Here is a 22,560-nt window from a genome sequence, read left to right as displayed (position 1 = left end):
AAACAAAAACTTCTTTGTTAATCTCATTGCATTGATTTGTTAGTGCAAAAGCTTTTCAATATTATATAATCAAAATAATCTCAATTTCATCTTTTAAGAACATTTTTATCCCTTGGTTCAGAATTCTTCTCGCAGCCATGGAAGTTCTGTTCTTCTAGGGGTGTTTTGGTGTGTAGGAGAGTGGGAGAGGAAAAGAGGGGGGAGAGAGGGGGAAGAGAGAGGGAGAGAGAGAGGGAGGGAGGGAAGGAGAGGGAGGGAGAGGGGGAGAGGGGGAGAGAGGGGGAGAGAGAGAGAGTTTTAACATTTAGGTTGGTATGTATATTGAGCTTATTTTGTAATATTTTGTAAGATCTTGGTTTAAATTGAATTTCGGCCAAACTAGTTTCCAGTTCTGAATAGTAACTAGTTTGGGTTTCTATCAGTTACTATTCCAAATTAATTAATTTCAGATTCGTCCTTATCTAGTTTTTCCACTGAGTTTTCTATTTTAACTAGTATCAAATGTATTTTGATGATTACTACCTTATAGTATAATCTGAGATCTCAAGATGCTGCTTCCCCTTTCATTCACTATTACCCTTGAACAGATTTCTTTTTACACACAAAAAAACCAGGGTTTTCTGTTTAAATTGTAACTTTCAAATTTGCAAAGCACTTTACTTACATGATCTCATCTGAGAAAAGCACTAAGACTGCTGTTCCCACTTTTCAGGAAGTAAAGGTTAAAGTAAGTAGCATGTCCAGGGTCGCCCACCTAGTAAAGTCAGAGGTAGGATTTGAACAAACCTTCAATACTTCAAGTCAAACCTAGTAGAGACAGTAATACAGGCAGCCAGTTAGTGAAGCCTCAGTAACATTTTGTCACGTGTTCTTGCATGGTTGAAGTCGGTCCTGAAGCTTTACAGGCTTTCTAACTAGGAAAGGCATAAGGAACAAATACGCGGTTAGGCATTTCCAGGGTTTTCCTGGAGGAGTATCCAAAGACTATCAACCCTCTCAACCAGAAAGATAGCTTTGAAGTGGAGCACCACAGTTCTTCTTTCGGACAGCCATCTAGAGATAACAAGGAAAACTACGATTCCCAGAGAGCATTGCGGCCCAGCCGTACTACATCGTCCAGTACGCACTGCGCGAATTCGCCCCTCTACTTTGCTGTATGCCGGAACTTGTAGTTTCTTTGAACCCTTACCTAGTGACCATCTTGGTAAGGTAGAAAGTTCGGTGGCTTGGGAGGAGCCTGCTTCTGTAGATTGATATCGATATTTGGAATTATTTTAAAACAAGAAAAAAGAAAAAATCCACCTCTGAAAATACCGACGGCTACTCCAGATCCAGGTTTTGAAATCAATTATCACTCACTTCCTCTCTACATCCACCCATTCACCAGGAAGGCCAGAGGAACCGGAAGTTGCGTCTTCCAGCATTATGGCGGCGCAGTGGAGCTCCAGGTATTTACAGAACGCCTTGGGAGGAATGGAGGAGCAGAGTGGGCGTGCGGCTGGGCGGCGGTGGGGGCTGGTGAAGCGGGGAGCGTGGCCTCCGACCGAGGCTGCTTTGTTGTTCAAAGGAGGCTCGGGCAGAGCCGCCGTTCCTCGACGTGTGGGGCTGGGGTCTGCTTCTGCGGCTCGGCGGGGACGCGCCCGGGGCGGAGTGGAAGGGTCACTGTCGGCTCTGGCCAACGTCCCCCTGCCTCCGCTAGGAGGGATCGGGGGCTCAGGGGCTCAGGGCAGTTAGAGGTGCGGCCGCCCCAGCTTGAGCCTCCATCGACGTTTCTTAGACGTTTGCTTAATGCACTGCGCTGAGGCACTTAATTATTTCCCTCCTAGTCCATCCCCCCCCCCCCCCTTTACCTTGTACACCCATTCCTCTTTTCCCTTTTCCCCCTTTCTTTTTCCTCTCCCCCATGTTAACTTTCCCCTCCCCCTCCCTCCTCTCCTCCCCTCCCCCTTCCTATTCTCTTCTTGTCTTCCCTCCTTTCCCTGTCTCCTCTCCCCATCCTCTGCTCTCCTCCACCTCTCTCCCCAAGTCTCTTTGCTTTCTTCCTCTTTTCTCATCCTACTCTCTCCTCTTTCCCACCTTTGTCTCTTTCTTTACTGTACGAGGAAGGATTGGATATAAGGCAGCTGAGACAAGGTACCTGCTGATAGAGAGCTTATTTAATTGGGGGCTTGCACAAACCCTTTATTCATTATTTCACTTAAAGGAGGAGGGACAAGACAGAGTTGGAGAGAGTTTCAACTAAGTGACTATTAAGTTTCAACTTGTGACTATTAAGAAGGGGACAAAAACAAGAGATGTACAAATGGACAAGATTTGGCTACTGGATGAGAGGGGTGAGGGAGGAGAAGACCCGAGATAACTGAGTTTGTGAACCTGGATGTTTGGAAGGCTAGATGATGTTGGCAGCAACAAAACAAGGGAATTAGGGAGAGGCTTTGAGGGTATAGATAATGAGTTTTATTCTAGGTAGTTTGGATTTCAAATGCTTATGGGACATCCAGTTGGAAATGTCCTAACAAGCAGTTGGTGATGGGAGATTGGTGCTCTGGAGAGAGACTAGGACTGGACATACAGGTATCTGGAAATCATCTTCAGAAAGATGATAGGTGAACCCAAGTGAGCTGATTGTGGTCACCTGGAGAGAAGAGGACTCAGGACAGAGCCTTTTGGTATATTCATACAGGTCTAGGCTGTGGGGTTGATGATGATCAAGCAAAGGAAACCACGAAGTAGAACTATCAGACCTGAGAAAGCAGTTAATTTAAGTAAGGTGATGAATTTGGAATCCAGATTTCAAGAGTTAGGTGCAAGTGGAGGTGATGAACACAGAAAGCTTTTTCTAGGAGTTTATGAAAGCGAAAAGCAAGGGGTCAATAGTTTAAATGCATAAAAAGGTCAAGTAAAGGGTTTTGAAGGTTCTGGAATATTTTGGCATGTTTGAATACAGCAAAGAAGAAGCCAGTAGATTAGAAGAAATTGAAAATTACAGTGTATAATTGCAAGGGCAAACTTCTAGAGAGACCTGGAGGTTATAGGATCCAGGACACAGCAGAAGGGTCTCTTTTAGAGATCATAACAAAGGAGGAAAGAAGGGGTATTGACCTAGAGAAGAGAGAGTTCATGGTGAATAGTCTTAATTTTCTATAATAACAAAAGAGAACAGCCTTTGGCTTCTCTGGAGTGAGGAGGAAATGGTAAAAGAGGTAAGAACTTTTTGTAAGAGCAATTTTGGAGGACTGGATAATCTGTTAAAGAAGGGCCAAAAGGATTACCTTGCTGGATTAAGGACCAGGTAAGATTAGGTTCCAGCTTGGTTATGTGACTTCCTCAGCACGATTGAACAGGATATGAATAATAATAGAGAAGGTAGATGTTAGGGGTAACCTGGGTTTGAGGTTTAGGGAAAACAGGTTGAGAGGAGGTGGGACTAGGGGATAGGTATTCAAAAGTAGAGGATATGTAGTTTAGCTTTTTAATATAGCGTCAAGATTGGAAAAGGAATCAGTCAAGCATATGTTAAGCAATTACAGCTGGGAATAAATAGAAAGGCAAAAACATGGATCCTGCCCTCAAGGATATTCTCATGTGTGATACAAAAGCAAAATATATTTAGTGTAAATGGAAAGTAATGTCAGAAGGAAGAGGAGAGCAAGGGGAGGTGGGGGGAAGCTTGGGTAGGAGACCTTAGGAAAGGCCTCCTGCAGAAGATGGAATTTGAGCTGAGTCTTGGAGGAAACCATGAGGAAGTGGGGAGGGGGAATATCCATTCATGAAGGGTAATCAGTGAAAAGGCATGGAGTTGGGAAATGGAATGTCTTGTTCAAGGAACAGCAAGAAGGCCAGTGTTGCTAGATTGTAGAGTATGGAAGTAAATAAAATGTAAGAAGCCTAGAAAGGTAAAAGGAGGGCTGGTTGTAAACGGCTTTGAAAGCCAAAGAGGCTTTCATATTTGATTCTGGCTGTGATAGGGAGCCACTAGAGTTATTGAGTAGGATCACAGCAGTGCTTAAGAAAAATCCAAATTGAAATTTCGGCAACTCAGTGTAGGATGGAGGGGGGAGAAACTTGAAGACCAACTAGGCTCTTACCTAGGCATAAGCTGATGATCGCTTAAATCAAGGTAGTGGCTGTGTGAGTAATAGAAGGGAGGAGAGATACGAACACGATACCAACACTCCGGATCCTGCGGAATGAATTTGACTCAGGTCTTCTCTCAGCCAAAGAAAAGTAAAGTTTATTAAAAGTTTGCTTGCATTAGACACAGAGTAAGTCTGTGCTAGGTCATTCTATGGCGCTCTCACTATTCTGTGGCACTCTCACAAACATGGAGACAAGATGGGGTCTTATATACAGAAGGCTGTGGGAGGAATCTAGGGGTGGTCTAGAGGAGGAGTTTGGAGAGGGTCTTCAGGAGGAGTTAATGAGGTCAATGAGTGATTAAGGAAGAGTGGGAAATCTGGAGGCCACCTGGAGACTCAAGGAGAGGTCAAGGGGGCTCCCAGAGCTCATACCTCATCAATGATCCCCAGTAACTGAGAGGGTGGATGGATGATAGTGCCCTCCACAGGGAAGTTCAGAAGAGGAGAAGGGTTAGGGGGAGAAATAACGAGTTCAGTTTTAGATGTATTGAGTTTGAGATGCCTGAGGGAAAGCCAGGAGGTTTTGGCTGAATAAACAGATGTAGGAATTATTTGTAGAGATGGTGTTTGAATCCATGGAGTGAGATCTCCACAAAAGTTTAAATGGAGAAGAGGGTCCAGCATAGACCCTTGGAGGGGGGAGGGGCATATTTACTTGCATCACTTGGATGAAAATGTATCAAGGGAGTTTGAGAAGAATTGGTCAGATAGATAAAAGAACAAGGACAGTATATTGTCACAAAAACCAAGAGAAGTCAGTATCCAGGATTACAGGGTGAATGTGTCAAAGACTACAGAGAGGTGCAGGATTGAGAAAAGTCCCTTGGGTTTATCAATTTAGTGATCATTGATAACTTCAAAGATAGTGAGTGATATCATCTGTTGGATGATAAAGTTAGAAACCAGATTACAAAGAGTTTGAGAGTGAACGAAGAGGAAACAGAGGCAGCAATGACATTCGGCTTTCTCATGGAGTTTTAGCCATATCCTTTCTGGATACAAGGAATAGACAGATGGATCAAGTGAAGATTTTTTTTAAGGATGAGGGGGACATAAGCATATTTGTAGAAACCAGAAGAAAGGAGGAGAAGGAACTCACATCAACTGGCTTCAAGTTTTCCAGTGGATCCTTAGTTTTTTAATCTTTCCATTTCTTTTTCAACTTTCAACTCTTCCTCCATTTAACTTCTTAAATGTCCTAGATACAATTTTGCTTAGTTCAGTCTCTCACCCAGCTTTCTTTAAACTGGTTTTACCCTCTATCATTTCTCTTTTTTCTTTCCCTAATATCTAACAAATATTCTAAACTATTTTTGCTGTTAGCAACTTTATTTCTGCTGGTGAGGAAGTCATATATTTGCTAAATAAGGTGCTTTTTAAAGGATTTTTTTGGTCTTCTCATGGCAGCTTGTTTTTTCAGTCATTTAATCAGCAAGCTTTTATTAAGCACCTAATTATGTGCCAGCACTGTGCTAAGTACTAGGGATACAAGGAAAGGTTAAAAAAATAGTCCCTACTCTGAGAGAGTGTACATTCCAAGTGGGGAAGACAGCATGTGAAAAAATATGCACTGGCATTGCCTACTGGGAGGACCAGAATAGGTGACCTGCAGAAAATCAGTAAATAATCAATACTCATTTAATAATTTAGTGCCTAATATATCCTAAGCACTGAAGATACAAAGAAAGGCAAAAGACTGTCCCTGCCCTCAAGGAACTTAGAATCTAGTGGGAGAATTAACATGCAAACAACTGTATAAACAAGCTATGTACAAGACAAATTGGAAATAATGCACAGAGGGAAGGCTCTTGAATGAAAAGGGACTGCGAAAAGTTTTCTTCAAAAGGTGGAATTTTAGCTGGGTCTTCAGGGAAGCCAGGAAGCAAATTTGAGGAGGGAGAGCATTCCAGGCAAAGGGGAACAAGTCAGTGAAAAACCCCTAATTGTTTAGGAGATGGGAGTGTCTTGTTGAGGAACAGTTGAGGCCTTGAGGAGGTCCGGGTTAGCTGCATCTCAGTGCATGGGGTGGGAGGGGGTGTTAAGGTGTAAGAAGAACGAAAGGTGGGGAGAGAGGATGGGTTATGATGGGCTTTAACACGGAACAGTATATTCTACATGACCACGAAGGAAATAGGAAGCCTTTACAGTTTATTAAAGTGGGAGGAGGGGTGGGTTTGTTTTTTTTTTTTTGGAAGATTTTTTTGTGGAGGATGGACTGAAGAGAGACTTCAGGTAGACAGACCAACCAGCAGGCTACTGTAGTAACCAGGTGTGAGATGATAAGGGCCTGCACCTGGGTGGTGGCAGTGTCAGAGGAGAGAAGGGGGCATATGTGAAAAATGTTAGGAAGAAAAAATCGATAGACCTTTGCAATAGATTGGATATAGGGAGTGAGAAAGTAAGAAGTTGAGGATGACATTGGGGTTGGGATTCTGGGAGGATGGCAGTAACCTTAGCAGTAATAAAGAAGTTTGAAAGAAGGGATGTTTGAGGAAAAAGATAATGAGTTGAGCTGAATCTTGAAAGAATTCTGGGAAACTAAATGGAAGGGGAACATAATGGTCCAGACATGGTTGACAGCCCATGCAGAGGCATAGAGATAGGTGAAATATCACGTTCCAGGAAATGCAAGTCAGTATAGTTCTATCCTAGAGTGTTTGGTGAGAACTAAGGTATAAAGAGACTGGAAAGATAATAAGAGGCCCAATTATGAAGAGCTTTAAATGCCAAACAGAGATCTTAAATTTGATCCTGGAGGTCATAGGGAGCCAATGTAGCTCCTTGAGTAGGAGAGACCTATCTATGATTTAGAAAAATCACCTCAGCTGATGCGTGGAAGATGGTATGGGGAATGATGGAAGTTAGGGAGACCCAACACAAAAACTATTGGAGAGAGAAGTAAAAGACTGAACTAGGAGTGTGACTTTGAGGGGGCAGAAGGGGATATAGAATAAAGATGTTGCGAGTTTCCTTCATATGTCCATATTACATGTTTCAGCACTAAAAATTTTTTTAAATAGGTCAAGTTGGAGTTATAGTTACATGTGATACTGGTTTCTCTTTTTTATTTTTCTAGATCTGTGTTCATTTTGATCTTTATTCTAACAAACCATTGGTTTGACCACATACAGAGAGCTGATTCAGGAATGACTTCCACATTAGTTAATGAGTTAATGTCTGTTTATAGGATCAGAAATTCATTGTTCTGGAGATGGAAGGGACCTCAGTAACCTTATAATCCAACCCTTTTATTTTGTTAGGTGAGGATGCTGAGGCCCAGGGAGGTTCAGAAATTGGTCTAAGGTCTCATCCGAAGTAATCAGCAGAGATACTATTTGAACTTAGATCCATGGTGTTTCTAGAATCTGAGTGCAGTTTTAAGCCATCAAAGCTTAAAACTGCACTCAAATTTTGGGGGCACCTGTTTATAGGTATGAAATTTCTGTCTCTAGATGTTCTTTTTACTTCTGATTGATATTCTCTAACATACTTTTCACTATCCATTCCTGTTCCCATTTCTCCAAATTGTCAGTGTCAAAATACATATTTTTGTAATTATTTAACAGCAATTTATTTTCCTTTTCAATCCTTGGTCGGACTTACTGTCCATTTGTGGTGTCCATGCACATCATGCTGTAGGTTGTGGATATCATTATGTGGACCAAGACATTCTTCATCCATTTCTTTTTTCCTTTGTAGACACCACTGAGAGCTTCTGAATGATTACAGATTTCACTTAGAAGCCTCCAAGATGCTCTAGGGCTTTATGTAATTGATACATCACCATGTATAAACAGACATCTGGAGGACCTTTACTGTCTGTAGGTCATTCCCTTTAATCTGGTCTCAGCACTGGATCTCCTCAACAAAACCTTTGTTGAATATGCTTCTGTTTAATACCACCTTTGAAGTTAATAGTTATCTAGACCACATTTTACATACTATCACATAATTTAGCAAACAATAAAGGGAATACAAAATCCCATTCTACTTACTGTCTATAAAAAGGCATTTGACTTAGAGCAAAATACTGTATTAAAGGTTCTTCTCCAATAATATAATCTCCTATGCATGTTGGAATTATACAAGATTCTTTGAAAGATAAAATAACAGAAATAGCTTTATTATTATAGAAGCTGGAGGGTGCCAGGAAAAATGGTTTCTTGATTTACTGTAATAATTCTGTAAATTCATAAAGGCAGGGACTAAGTCCTCCAGGTTCATTTTGTTTTGTTTTTTAATTGCCTAGAAGGTGCTAGACACAGGGGTCTCAAATAAATGCCTTTAGCTATAGGGAATTAAACTGATAAACCTAAATCGTGAACCTGACAATATTACTCCTCTACCCAAGGGGAAGAGTAAAAAAAAATAGGCTAACGCTAAAATTGACCAAGACATTCCCCAAATCTGAACATTATGTTCTGTATTTTATACTTTTTTACCCACCCAACCATCCCCTTCAAAGGAACAGGAACCTTATCTTTTCTTTGGGGCCAAGATTGTTTTTTCATACTTGGTTTCAGTTGGTTCATGGTGGCAGTTTTTTCCAATGACATGTAGTCATTGTGTATATTTGATCAATGTGGCTCTGCTTACTTCATTTTGTATCAATTCATGGAAGTCCTTACTGCTTTTCTGTATTTATCATATACATAATTTCTTAAAGGACGTTAGTATTCCATTACATTCATGCACACTGTTTTGTCATTCCTCAAAAGATAATGATGGACATCCACTCTCTTTCCAGTTTTTTTTTCTCCTGCACAGGATAACGGTTTCTACCAGGAAAAGTGATGCTATAAATTTGGTGTATATGGAGACTTTTTTTTGGTCAGTTCTCTTGGAGTATATTCCTGGAAGCAGAATCTCAGGTTCAAGGATTATGGACATTTTAGCCACTTCATTTGCATAATTCCAAATTGTTTTCCAGAATAATTATACTGATTCCAACTCCTCCAGCTATGTATTTGTGTGTCTTTCTTTCCACAACCTTTTCATCATTGATTATTCCTCTTAGTGCAGTGAATGTGTAATGATCTCAAATAGTATTTGCCAATACATTTTTACTTGCTATATTTTTACATTATTTTACATTATTACTTGCTGTATTTAGTAAATTAGCCAGAGATCTGTGGTACATTGTTGCTACTCAAATGAACCAGAAAGTTTTGACCTAATCATATACACGAAAATAGTTTTATCATTACTTGCTGCTTCAGAAACATTGTGTTTAAGACTATTATGTATGATGACAGACCACCCCACTATTCTCTTCCCTTTCTTCTGAAGATAAATGTAATGTGTGAGAACAATTTGACAAAGTATTAAAATACAATTGAGCCCCACTTGCATTTAAAAGTGTTCTCTCTCCATTATCTTGGATGTTTTTTTTTTCTGTTCTTCCTAAGGCTTGACTCTGCCAATATGATCCCTCTCCTCTATAATAATGAGCATTTGTATGTCCCTTTAGTGTTTGCAAAGCACTTATATGTTAACTTATTTGTTCTTCACCTCAACCCTGAGAGATAGGTACTATTATTATGCCTATTTCACTGATGAAGAAAGGGAGGAACCGGAAGATAAACTGATTTGCCTAAAATTACTTTTTGTGTGTCAGAGGCAGAATTTGAATTCTTCCCAATGATATGTCTAATGCTCTATGCACACTCTACCTAACCTAGCTGCCAGCCTCTAAGATAAAATACAGACTTCACTTTGGTGCTTAAAGCCCTCCTCAATCAGGCTTCAAATCACCTTTCCAAATTTATGTCACATTGCTCTCTTTATACACCATGCCAGCCAAATTTCCCTACAACTGGCGTTTCCTCCCTTATCTCCATGTTTTACAGAGGCTGGCCTCAGTACCTGAATGTATTACTACCTCACCACCTCTTAGAATCCTTAGCTTCTTTCAGAAATATTCATTGCAGGTTCTTTCTCCAAAGCCTTTCCTAATCCCCTACCACTTATTACTTCTGTGATCCTCTTGCTTCATTTTCCTCATCTGTAAAATGACTTGAGTTGGATTTGATGGCCTCTAAAGGTCCTTTTGTGCTCAGAATCCAGGATGGTTTCCCCCACCCCCAATGGCCAGGGTGCTTTCCTGCCTCTGGGTACCTTGAATTTATTTAACTAAGTACAGGTTGTGTCTCAGTAGTGGAAGGTTGGGACGCTTTGTATGAAATTGGCTGCTCCTTGTACCTGCTTCAAGAAGCTTTTCCTGGTGCCCTTAATCCCAGAGCCTCACTTCTGTGACCAGCTTCAATTTATCCTCTATATATCCTCTTTGTATATAATTGTTTTCATTTTGTCTCCTCCATTAGATCTTGAGTTTCTTTAGGGTAGTGTAATGGCAAGCAAAGAAGTAATTAACACCTTGTTTCAGTTCTTGCCCATGATTGTATCAAGTCTTTGTTGAGAAGCAGAACTTGTGAACTCCTTGAAGGGGAGGAACTAATTAATGACCTTATATAAGGAGAGGCCCAGACTGAAGACTTGAAGGAAGCCAGGGAAGCCAGGAAATAGGGATGAGGAGGGAGAGCATACCAGACTTGAGGGAAAATGCCCTGAATTGGGAGATGGAGAGGCTTGTGGAGGAACAGTGTGGAGGCAAATGTCACAGCATCACAAAGTGCATATGACTTAGAATATATGCATATTAGAGAAATATGATCAGATTCTTTAAACCTCAATCATCAAAACTAAGTGATAAAATATCTCAGTCATTAAAGTGAAGTTTGCAAATTCTTGAACATTTCTAGCTAATAGCTACAGATAATATGCTATAAGGTATACTCATAAAATATTTAAGCACAAAAGATTTTATATTTGATGCTGAAGTTGAAACTGAGACTGAGGGACAATTAATGACTTTCCCAGGGTCATGTAGTAAATATCAGGCAGCATTTGAAGATCCTGCCATTTAACCTGCTCATTTTATAGATGAAGAAATAGGAACTTTGTGAAATTAAATTCCTGCCCAGGACATGGACTAAGGGAGTAGGAGAGTCGATTGGTTCCTCCGATTTGTAGGTCTGTATTCCTTCAAATGAACCACAATACATTTACTTTTCTATTCTTCTGCAGTTAAATGGGATACACTTATTTCAGCAAGCCATCACTATGCTAAGTGAAAGTGGAGAACTTTGGGGATTCTGTCATTTATTTTTTTATGGAATTCTTGTCAAACAATTGAGTCCTCAGCTCACTTTCAAGTGATAAGGTGTGCAGTGATGTTGCAGCTCTTATATTGGTGTGAGTTTGAGTAAGAAATTTAAAATGATAAAGTTAGGCAAATTTTTTTTTCTAAATCATCAGATGAAGAAATTTTAGTGTTAAAGTCCTTATTATTTGTCTTTAGACTTTGGTGAGCAATTGCCATTAGACCTAGTGTCTCCCCAGAATTCTTTCTGCCCACTGATGCTACTTGCTTGACCACTCTTGCAGTCATCATGCTGCCCATGTAAACTTCTGCCTCATTTCTTACCATTTTTTTTGTTTCTGCTGGTCCCCTGGAAGGAACAGAAAATGAAAATTTATCATTCTTTCTATTATTTTTATCTTTGTTGTTTAACATTTATTTATCTATTATGGATATGAAACTCCACAGGGTATTTCTTTTTTATTTTATTGTTGTATAAATTGGACCTTTTATGTTATCTTTTGTATTATCTTGTGAGAAAGTGCCAAGTCTCTACTGTGTTGAATTAATATATCATGTGCTATTTAAAACACATTTTTTCACTTCTGTTGACAAAAGTGGACTTTTGATTTTGTGTGTGTGTGTTTTATAGATGAAATTTCTTCATTCAGGAGGGAAAAACTGATTACCAAGGAATTCATACTATCAAATTCTTTATGCCAATTTGGAGCAGTTAGTGGACTGCTTACAGACTACTACAGACAGAAATAAACAACAGAAAATGAAAAGTAGCGTGGCCCATGTGAAAGTAAGTATTTTTAGGTTTCCATTAGGTAAGATAAAGAGAAAAGTACTATTTTAAAATGGCATTGGATGAAGGAAAAGCATTTGTCAGTACTATAGTTGTTCGTCAAGAATTAGGAAAAAAGGTGACTTTTAGAATATTTATAGTAGGAAAACACAAAAACAATCTTTTACCTTAGAGAAACCATAACAATATTTGAAGACTTGTAAAAGTGTACTCTCTCTCTGATACATTCTCTTAATGTCTGCACTTTGCAAGAGGCATGTGGTACAAGGTGTGGCACTCCAGCAATCCAGGTTTTTATCCCCTTTGTTGCTGCTTTTTACATGGACAAGTTACCTGGCCACCCTGGGCTTCACATTCATTATAGATAAAATGAGGGAGTTGGACTAGATGGTCCCTGAGGGCTCCTGGTTCTAAATCGTAGATATCAGATATGAGAAGTTCTCCCAGTTCATGGTTTCACAAATCTTGGCTTCTGCTTACTGCTCCAAGAAGTTTAAGAGGCATGAAAAGACCAAAAAAACTTTCTATTAGATGGAATCAAAATCTTAACAAGTCTTGGAAAAGAGATCTTGAGAGGAAGTTGGGCAGTTCTCTGAAGCAACATTTGTTCCTTCACAAGTATCTGTAGAAGCTATGTACATATGATGTCTCAGTGACTTTGGGAGTTACATTAAAAAATTATTCATGTTCATTCAGCCTACCTGCCCTTGCTAATCCCCATGGCTAAAAATATTATCACTCTTCCCTTAAATTTCTCAAGGGTACTTTGTTTGGACCTTTTATTTGTCTCATCATGCCTTTCTTACCAATTTGTGGGCAAAATATCCACCAATTAAGTTGTGAGCTCTTGGATGCCAGAGATTGTGTCATTTTTTCATCTTTCTATCTCTGAGCCTTGCATAGGACCTGACAATTAGTAGGCTCTTAATAAATGCTCGTTGATTGATTGAGGCTAGGCTCTCTACCTTATTTTTCTTTCCCTGCCCCTCATATACCTAATAATCTCCATGAGGGAAAGGACTACATTGGTTTTGCCTTGTTTTCCCATTGCCTATACCTTATTAGTACTCAGCAAATACTTGTTGAACTGAATTGAATTTGTACATAATAAGTATTAGTAAGCCAATATACTGGTAGCATAATGAACTCTTTTGTACCCCATTATTTTGGTCATTAGTGTGATTTAACCAGTCTTATTAGAACTATATTAGATCTTTTAAAAGTCTGTCACATGCTTACTTGTGTGATTATGCTTCACTTTATGGACAAATGTAGCCTAAAGTATTAGGCATACTGAATGACTATTTAAAAATCTTTTTTCTGTATTAACCTTGGCTTTTAAACTATGCTTAAAATTTGGAGAGCAGTGACAATCAAAATAATTATGTATCTTAAGCTGCAGATTTTGTCTAAATAGATATATACAATAATTGGTCTACATATATATACCCGTAGGTTTACTATGCAAAGATATGAAAAGATAAAATTATTAAGTTCTTTAATACTGTCTAAAACTATATTAGTAAATGTATTGATTTGTTCCTGCTATTCACCAGAAAATATAAAATTATAAAAGGAGATATCATTTATTTGACCCTAATGAATAAAAATTTTTTTCCAAGTACGTTTATATAAAAAAGTCATACATGCAGATAAGTGCACAAGCCAATTGTATAATAAACCTCTTTTCCTCCAGGTACGTGATTGAAAAGTTTGGCTAAAGACTATATGTCACTTAAATTTAGTTAACACAGGTTTTTTTTTTAATTTTCTTTTCAACTATTTTACAGAAATTAAATTTCCTACTTCTATCAGAATTTTAATCGTGATTTAAAAATCTATAATATCAGCATTAAAGATAGGTCTAATAAACCAAAATAGACGGTCATGTGTAGTTTGATGTCTGCAAATGTTTTCATAATAATCCCTGGTTGGGAAGTTGCTAAGAGAGTCAAGTCACATTGCTAAGAGAGTTAGTATATCTCATTGTTTTTCTTGCTTTCTATCAGGAAAATTGCAAAAGTGGATAGGCTAGATTCTAAAATTATTGATGTATTTGATGTTATATAATTGGGAACCATTTTGTTGGCACAGTCTTACTTGCCTATGTTATTGGAGATCCTCATAGTTTTCCAGCTAGCAACATTTAAGTATAGTTGATTCTCTTTCTTCTTATCCATGTTAGCACAGCTGTATGTATATAGCTTCTGTTTTCAGATTTAAGAGCTGTCCCACATCTGTTCTGGCCCATAATTTTTCTAGCCCTTTAATGTTTACTTTGGGTTTTAGTGATTTGCGATGACTTTTCAATGAGAAAACACAGAGATGTTATAATGGATAGCAGATTTCAGCAAAAGTGACTCTTGAACCTAGCAGAGTTCAGCTTTGAATGTCTTTATTTTGGTGCAGGCTTTGAGCACAGAAGCTTCATGTTGTAAGTAACATGAGAATATTTGCATAAGTTAAAAATGACATGCAAGTGACCAAGGTGTTTCTGTAGTATTCCTTTTTTACCCAAATATATTTCATTGCCTAGAATTTATTTTAACAAACATACTCCTAGTTACATAAAAATAATTTCTAGGTGACATTTATTCAGTACTAGGCTAAAAATGTATCTTGAAACAATTCTTATGTGTTTTGTTTTTGTTTTTCCTTTTTCTCCTTAAAGCATAATTCTGGTCATGAAAGAAGAGAGCTTTCTCAGAGGAGTTCTTCTCCAGAAGATAGGTATAAACTTTATGTTCCAAATGCAGTTCAGATCTACAATTTAGAAATGTTAGAAATAGACTCCAGTTTCACAGTGTATTATCTGCAAGTCCCATGGTCTCTAACCAACTGAGATGTGTAACTGCCTTCTAGAAAGTCCTCAGGTATTTCCATAACTAAACCCATATAAAGGGACTCTTAAGATGAACTGGTCTTATGAACTGAGCGTCCCTCCTGCCTGGAATGTTCTCAGTCCTATGCTCCAACTACTGACCTCCCTGGCTTCTTTTAAGGCCCAACTGAAATTTTACCTTCTATAAAACCTCTCTTATCCCTCTTAATCCCAGTGCCTTCCATCTGTTAATTATTTCCTATTCATCCTATATATTGCTTGCTTTGTATTTATTAGTTTGCATGTTGTTTCCCCCGTTAGATTGTAAGCTCCTTGAGGACAGAGACTGTTTTTTGTCTCTTTTTTTGTATCTCTGGCACTAAACATATTCTGTGGTACATAGTAGGTGCTTAATCAATGTTTATTGATTGATTTCATGTGAAATTATGATTTGTAATTATTAGGTAAATGGTAATATTTTGCATATCAACTAAATATTTGAGATTTTCTTATTTTAAAATTCTAGTGAAAAAAAATACATTTTTTAAAAAGTGAAGTGTATAAAAGTAACTCTTTTCCCAGTTGAGTAACCTACCACTGTCATCATTATAAGATCAAAGCTGAGTACCCCAATATCCATCTTTTCTAAAACTGTATAACACAGTTTCATAATATAGTATTTAGATTATTTAAGCTAATGAGTTGGATAACCACACTGAAATTAGGTCATGATTTTGTTTATGTTGGATTGGGCAAAGAGAATTAGGGAATAAACCATTAGAAACAACTTGCTCCTTCTTTTCCTTTTTTTTTGTTCTTTTAAAATTGAAAAATTCACCTTTCACCTAAACTTTTTTGCTGGCAACTAGATACGAAATAAACCATTAAGGGTTGGTGGAACCTCTTTAGCATAGTGCCTTCTCAGATTGAAAATTGAGCTGTGCATATCCAACCAAAGGCAAATTCAACCGGGACCAAAACCTTGAATGTGATTCACTAAGACTTGTGAAGATGTGTGGCTTTGGGCAATAGATTTACCTTCCTGGGTCTCAGCTGCCTCATATGTAAAATGAGAGGGTAGAGCAAGAGGGCTCATGAGATCCCTTCTAGCACTTGATTTTTGAACCTGTAATCATGGATATAAAACTTTTAAGGCTCGGTGGATGAGCCCTTGCAGATTTAACTGCCAATATTTTTCAGCAATAGCCAGTCAGTCAAGTAGGCATTTATTAACCTACTATGTTCCAGGCACTGTGCTAAGTGCTGGGGAAACCAAATGAGGCCAGAGACAGTCCCTGGGGAGATAATGAGCAAACAAATATGTACAAACAAGCTAAATGCAGGGGAAATAGGAGATAATTAAAAGAGGAAAGACATTAGAATTAAGAGGGGTTGGGAAAGACTTCCTGGAGAAGATGGAATTTTAGGTGGAACTTGAAGCCAGAAGGCAAAGGTGAGGAGGGAGAAAATTCCATGCGTGAGGGATAGGTAGAGAAGATGCCTGGAGCTGAGAGATGGGGTGTCTTGTCCATAGAACATCCAGGAGACCTGTGTCACTACATCAAAGAAGATGTGGCAGAGAGTAAGGTACAAGAAGATTTAAAAAGTAGAGGAGGGAGCAGATTATAAAAGGTTTTGAATGACACTAAGAGGATTTTATATTTGATCTAGAAATGAAAGGGAGCCACTGGACTTTATTGAATGGGGAAGATGATGCGGTCAAACCTACCCTACTTGTGGTCTTCTAGATGTGATCAAAACGGATTTGATTATTTGATGCTAACGGGTAGGATTCTCAGCAGTCAGTATTTAATACCATATTACTTTATATCTTATCATTCTTGCTTTTTCATTGGATTTCTTAGATATGAAGAACAGGAACGATCCCCCCGAGACAGAGATCACAGCAGGTCAGATCAAGAATATTCAGGACGAGGACATTCAAATGATAGTACCATGGAATCGCGGTTAGTATTATGGAAAAATTGAATTGGCATTTGAATTTTCTTATCAGAAATCTAGAATTAGCTTCTTTAAAGTTGTATACCATGTTGAGAGTAAACTTAGTGCATGCAGTGTAGCATGAAATAGATTTTTATTAAACACCTTTCTTCTTCAGTGTGGGGGGGAAAGTTAGAACAGAAGAGAAAGGGGCCAGAGAAACGGTGAGGAACAAATTTGCTTCCAGTTTTCAAAAAGAGACTGAACCATACATACATAGGCTATCAAGCTCTTGAATCTGGGTGTACCTGACTCCAAAATCAGCTTTCTTCACTGTAGCACATTGCCTTCAGAATCCTAACTTCCTTTCAAGCTTTGCTTATACATCACCTTTTCAGTAAAACTCTTCATTATCCTCCAGCTGTTTGTGCTTTCTTCTTTTAAAATTGCTTTATATTTACCTATTTGTATAACATGTAAATTCCTTGACACAGGAGCTGTTTTGTTTTTGTCTTTTTATGCCTCTAGAAAACGTTTAATAAGTGTTTGTTGAATTAAATTATAACTTAAAGTGACAACCTCATATTTAGATTGCTTCCAGAAGTGTTTCCTGGGCTGTTTCAGTGCGTATACATACCTTACACTATATTCATTTTTTAAAAAAATACCTGCTTCATCACACCTTTGTCCTGCTAAAAACACCTATGACTCACCCTATCACCTACCATATACAGTCATTCGTTAGTTTACTGTGTGCCAGCACTGAGCTGTATTCTGGAGGAAGGAAGACACAAATGAAGCACTTGTTACCTTCAAGGAGCATACTTTGTATCTGGGTTAGGAGAGTCAGGGGTAGGCTTTTGAGAACACTAGTAGGAGGGCACTTAGGTTTGATCTCTTTTTATGAAGTAGCGTATGAGACGAATCCCTCAGGAAAATAGGAATTGTTAAACATGGAAGTGAGGGTCAAGTCCGTCCTAGATATGGGGGGCAGTCCTAGCTGTCAGATGTAAACTTGGGAGATGAAGATCATAACCAAAAGCAACAGGTAAGCTTGTCTGGCTGCAAGTGGAGTACGTGAAGGGGAGTTACATGTGGTGAGCTGGGAAAGACAAAACCAGATTGGGAAGGGCTTTTAAGTGTCGCATAGAGGAAGCCTGCAGAGATCTAGCAGAGCTTCCAGGGACATTGTGACTAAACCTTTGGTGTGAGGAAGATGGATTTGAGCGGGGGAGGAGAAACTGAAGCAGGGAAATCAACCGGGAGGTTTTGTCAGTAGTCTAGGAAAAAGGCCCAATCTCCCCAGACTGGTTTTGAAGAGTTCATAACTTCTTCTTTTTTTTTTTTTGCCTTTTGGAGGGTAATTGGGGGTCAGTAACCTGCCCAAGGTTACATGGCTAGGTTTTTTTGTGTTAAGTGTCTGAGGCTGGAACTGAGCTAGGGTTCTCCTGTCTCCAGGGCTGGCGCTTTACTCACTGCACCACCTAGCCGCCCCTCATAACTTACTTCCAACCTACTTTTACAAAGTTCTCCCCTACTAATGTTCTTCACAGATCCTTTATTCTACACATACTAATCTTCTTACTTTCCCAAGAATATGCAATTCTGATTCCTTTTTGTTAATGCTATTCTTCTCCAACTTGTGTTCAGAAATGCCTGTCCTCTTCAAACTCATAGCCACCCAGGTGCACTCCTTGCTTGGCACCTAATCATGTGCAGCAGCACATTATGTTGTCTCTTGTGTTTTTCTTTAACCCTTGTTTTTTTGTATGGTTGTCTCTTCAACCAGGTTCTTAGTTTTCTGAGAATAGGAGCTATGTTATATTGTTTCTTATGTCTTGCCCCATGTAGCAATTTAAATAATGTTTTGTGTGTTGTAATTACTGAATGAAGTGAATTTAGATTTTTTTTTCTTCCTTCTGTTTTTCTTCATCCACAATAGAGGGAGGGATAGAGAAAAACGCAGGGAAAGAGAGAGAGAAAGAGATTCTGATCGGAGAAGGTACAGAAAATCTCCTTCACCAGGCAGGAGTACAGAAAGAGCAGCAACTCAGAGCTCATCTGCTCAGGATGAACCCCCGACAAAGAAGAAGAAAGACGACGTGGATCCACTCCTCACTCGCACAGGTGGCGCTTACATTCCTCCAGCAAAACTCCGGATGATGCAAGAACAGATTACAGATAAAAACAGGTACTTAGCATTACTAGATGTCCAGTTAGATAATGATACTCTTCTGTGAAAGGTAAAGGATCTAGTACTTGGTATGTGAGAGTTCGTAGACATCAGATAGGTACAAATGGATTTTTGGAAAGAAATGGTGATGATTCTTAGAGAACTTCCTTTGCTGCTTTTTGCTCCATTAGAAGATTGACATTGACCCATCCCATCACTCCCCTTCTCTTTAAGAAAGTAACAGATAATTTGAGCAATGATTATATGGCTTCTGCTTTTTGTAGTTTTATTATCCATTCATTCTTTGGTAAGTATTCAGTTGCTATATCCATATCTACTACAAGTGGTTGTGAGCTTTTGGGAAAATAATCTGAATTTTGAAGGCAACCTGTATAAGCATTCACATTCTAATTAGAATTGCAGATTTTTTTTTTAGTGTTGAAAGAGAAAATATTCCAACCCAATAGAAATCTGACTTTTTAGTAAAACATTTAGATCTTGTCCTATCTGATCTCTATACAAATGGAAGGGGAAAGAAGGTAGAAGTTAGCTCACTGGAATAGAATCATACACATAGCCCACTCACAGATCGATACAACTAGATGGACCAAAAGCATAATGAGTAGGAACCTTAGAGGTTATTCAGTCCAGGCTTCTGCTTAGCCAGACTTGATAGACTTTTAGACTCTGCTGGAGTGACGAGGAGAGAGGTTGCTGCTTTTTTACTACTGTAAGATCCATTGTTGGACAGCTTTGATTTCTAGAAAGTTCTTTTTTTTTTTTCAAGCTGAGTATTCAACAAAGGAAAGCAGTCAAATATATGTACAAAAGAATGATCAAAGAACTTAACCAAAACTATTCTTTAACCAGGTAGAATCAAGAGAATTTGCAAAAAAAGCCAAGTGAGTAAGAGGCTTTGGTTTATTTTCATCAAGGCTTGTCCAAAATTCTGCCATCTGGGATCAGATTTTCCTTCCATTGTTTTTTTTTCCATATAGTTTCAGTCAGTATGTTTACACTTTTGATTCTAATGGTTTTACTCTGTATTACCTTATGCATATCTTTATACTTTTTTTGAAGGTTTCACATTTGTAACTTTTATGGCAACATAATATTTCATTATATTAATATACCATAATTTATTCAGCCATTCCTCAGTTGTGGGAAATATAGGGTATTTCCTTTTTTTTTTTTTTTTGCTATTAAAATTGAGCAGTTATGAATACACAGATTTTCTTTTTTGTTATAGCTGCTGTCACATGTATCTCTGCTCCTTTCCTTTACATCTACCAGGCTTGCTGGTTTTTGTTGTATGTTTTTTTCTTAGTTTGTTTATAGGAATCTCTTTTTTTGTCATTAGATTTGTCCCTATTTGATAGTTTGGACTTGGTGTTCTAGCCTATGAACATCATTTTGAATCTTAATTCTTTTATTTCTCATATTAGCTATCCCTTGGAATCCTGTGTGTGCCCACAGATTTTGTAAGCATTCAGTTCAACAAAGTAGTTATAGTGTGCTTCTAAACAAGGAAAAAATCCTTCATGGAAATGTTGACCAAGAACAAGCTTTGATTTTTCTTGACCCCATTGCCACCAGGTTTTATTGATTATTTAACATTTATTTAGCATTTATTAAGAGCCTGTCATGTGAAAAACATTACATTAATTGAGATGTGGCAAATTCATCTTTATCTCTATTTTTCCTGCCACCAATTTAGTGCAGATCTTTTATCACCTCAGGACCAGGTTACTATCCCTTTGCTTCTAATCTCTGCTTTACTCTCCTACAGTCTATATCCCCCCCTCCCCTCCACGTTATCAAAATAATGCTCCTGAAATAAGACTGTTTTCATTAAGTAATTCCCTTAAAACATGGATTTTCTCACGTTACTCCATTGTGAGATTCTTTAGACAAGCCTGTAGAGGAACAGGAAATTAACTCAACTCTATCAGTGTTAGTTCATAGATTAATTTTAGGTGTCACTCACAGTTTAAAAGGAACACTTGACCAACTGGAGTGTTCCTTAAGAGAGTTGCCAGAATGGTCAGGGGTCTGGAAACTGTTAATGTGAAAAATGGTTGAAGAAATTGGGACTGTTTAGCCTGGAAAAGATAAGATTAAAGGGAGCTAGGAAACTTTGCACATGTGAAGGGGGGCTGTATGGACTAAGAAAGAGTCTTGTACTCTTTCTGTTTGGCAGAACTAGAACTAGATAGAAGTGATGGAGAGGTAGATTTGAGCTTAATAGGAGAAGAACTTATTGACAGGTATAAAATAGCAGGACAGGAATCCTGATAAAGTAATGAGCTTCACACTCCTGGAAGTAAGGTAAAGCAGCCTGTATAACCAAAGGTCACAAAAGATCATTAGGAGTAAGAGGTCTTAGTGGCCATCTAGTCCAGTGCCCATAATTTATAAATGAGGAAAGGGGCCCAGAGAAATGAAGTCAATTGGTTGAACAAGTCAAATGGTTGGTACTTAGCAGAGATCTTATATTTGTGCAGAAAAGGCTATTGCTTTGATGTCTGAAGGTGTGACCTTGCCAGTGTTATAAAGCAGTATCTACATGTACACCAGTGTAGTGCTCATATCTTACTTGCCATCTTCTGTTTTTTCCCATCCTTTCATGGCATCATAAAACCAGAGCATTATAAAATTAGAACATTGTTTTGTTTTGTTTTTGCTTTTTGGAGGGCAATTGGGGTTGTGACTTGCCCAAGGTCACACGGCTAGGTTTTTTGTGTGTGTGTTAAGTGTCTGAGGCCAGATCCAAACCCAGGTCCTCCTGACGCTGGGGCTGGTGCTCTATTCACTGTGCCACCTAGCCACTCTCAAATTAGAACATTGTTGAGGACAGCCAGTTCAAATGGAGTTCCCCAGAATATGTAATCGGTCTTTCCTTGCCTTTATTTTTTCTTATTTCCAGGAGCTATCAGTTTTGTTACCATTTTTGTGCAGAATTTCAGTTACTCTAGTAATAATTTCCAGCTACTAAAACCTCTTTTTAAACAGAATAGAGATAGAAGTTTGAAACAGTAGATAGAGCACTAGACTTGGAGTCAGAAAAACCTGAGTTCAAATTCTGCTTAAGATGCTTAATTAGCTTCATGACCCTGGGCAAGTCACTTGACTCTCAGCCTCATTTTCCTCCTCTGTAAAATGGGGATAAATAATAACTTCTACCTCATAGGATTGCTGTGAAGATTAAGTGAGTAACGTAAAATGCTTTGTAAATACTTTGTAAATATTTGTTATTATTGTTATTGTTATTATTATTATATGCTTTGTTATTTAATAATCAAGTAGATGGAATTTTGACTTTTTATTAAGCTTTTGATAATTTCATTTTAGTAATTCAGGGAAGAAATTCAAATTATGTTCAGGGAAGATCTTATTGACACATTCGTTTAACCATACAACACATTTCATATGGAAGGATATGTATAAGATCATAAGTTATTAGAAGCCAGCCCTCTCAATTTTACAGAAGACATTAAGTGATTTGTCTAAAGTAGCAGTTAATTATTTTTTTAT

The 22,560-nt window shown here is 38.3% G+C and overlaps 1 protein-coding gene across 1 annotated transcript in view; it reads left to right on the top strand.

Annotated features, from left to right (window-relative positions):
• Nucleotides 1-1,189: 1,189 nt before the first annotated feature.
• CWC22 (CWC22 spliceosome associated protein homolog) overlaps nucleotides 1,190-22,560 on the top strand; it is a 77,959-nt gene continuing 56,588 nt past the window's right edge. The window contains exons 1-5 of the mRNA XM_069068561.1: nucleotides 1,190-1,448; nucleotides 11,933-12,088; nucleotides 14,763-14,821; nucleotides 16,778-16,879; nucleotides 18,796-19,044. Coding sequence (XP_068924662.1) covers nucleotides 12,062-12,088; nucleotides 14,763-14,821; nucleotides 16,778-16,879; nucleotides 18,796-19,044 — 437 coding nt within the window. The 5' untranslated portion in view covers nucleotides 1,190-1,448; nucleotides 11,933-12,061. The remainder of the gene's footprint in view (nucleotides 1,449-11,932; nucleotides 12,089-14,762; nucleotides 14,822-16,777; nucleotides 16,880-18,795; nucleotides 19,045-22,560) is intronic.

This window comes from Petaurus breviceps, unplaced genomic scaffold (assembly GCF_028583685.1).
Source record: "Petaurus breviceps papuanus isolate PSGF00001 unplaced genomic scaffold, PetGlider_PUasm1.0 90763, whole genome shotgun sequence".
NCBI classification, from domain to species: Eukaryota; Metazoa; Chordata; class Mammalia; order Diprotodontia; family Petauridae; genus Petaurus; species Petaurus breviceps.
The sequence above is the reverse complement of the archived record's forward strand: the minus strand, read 5'-3'. Positions and strand labels throughout refer to the sequence as shown.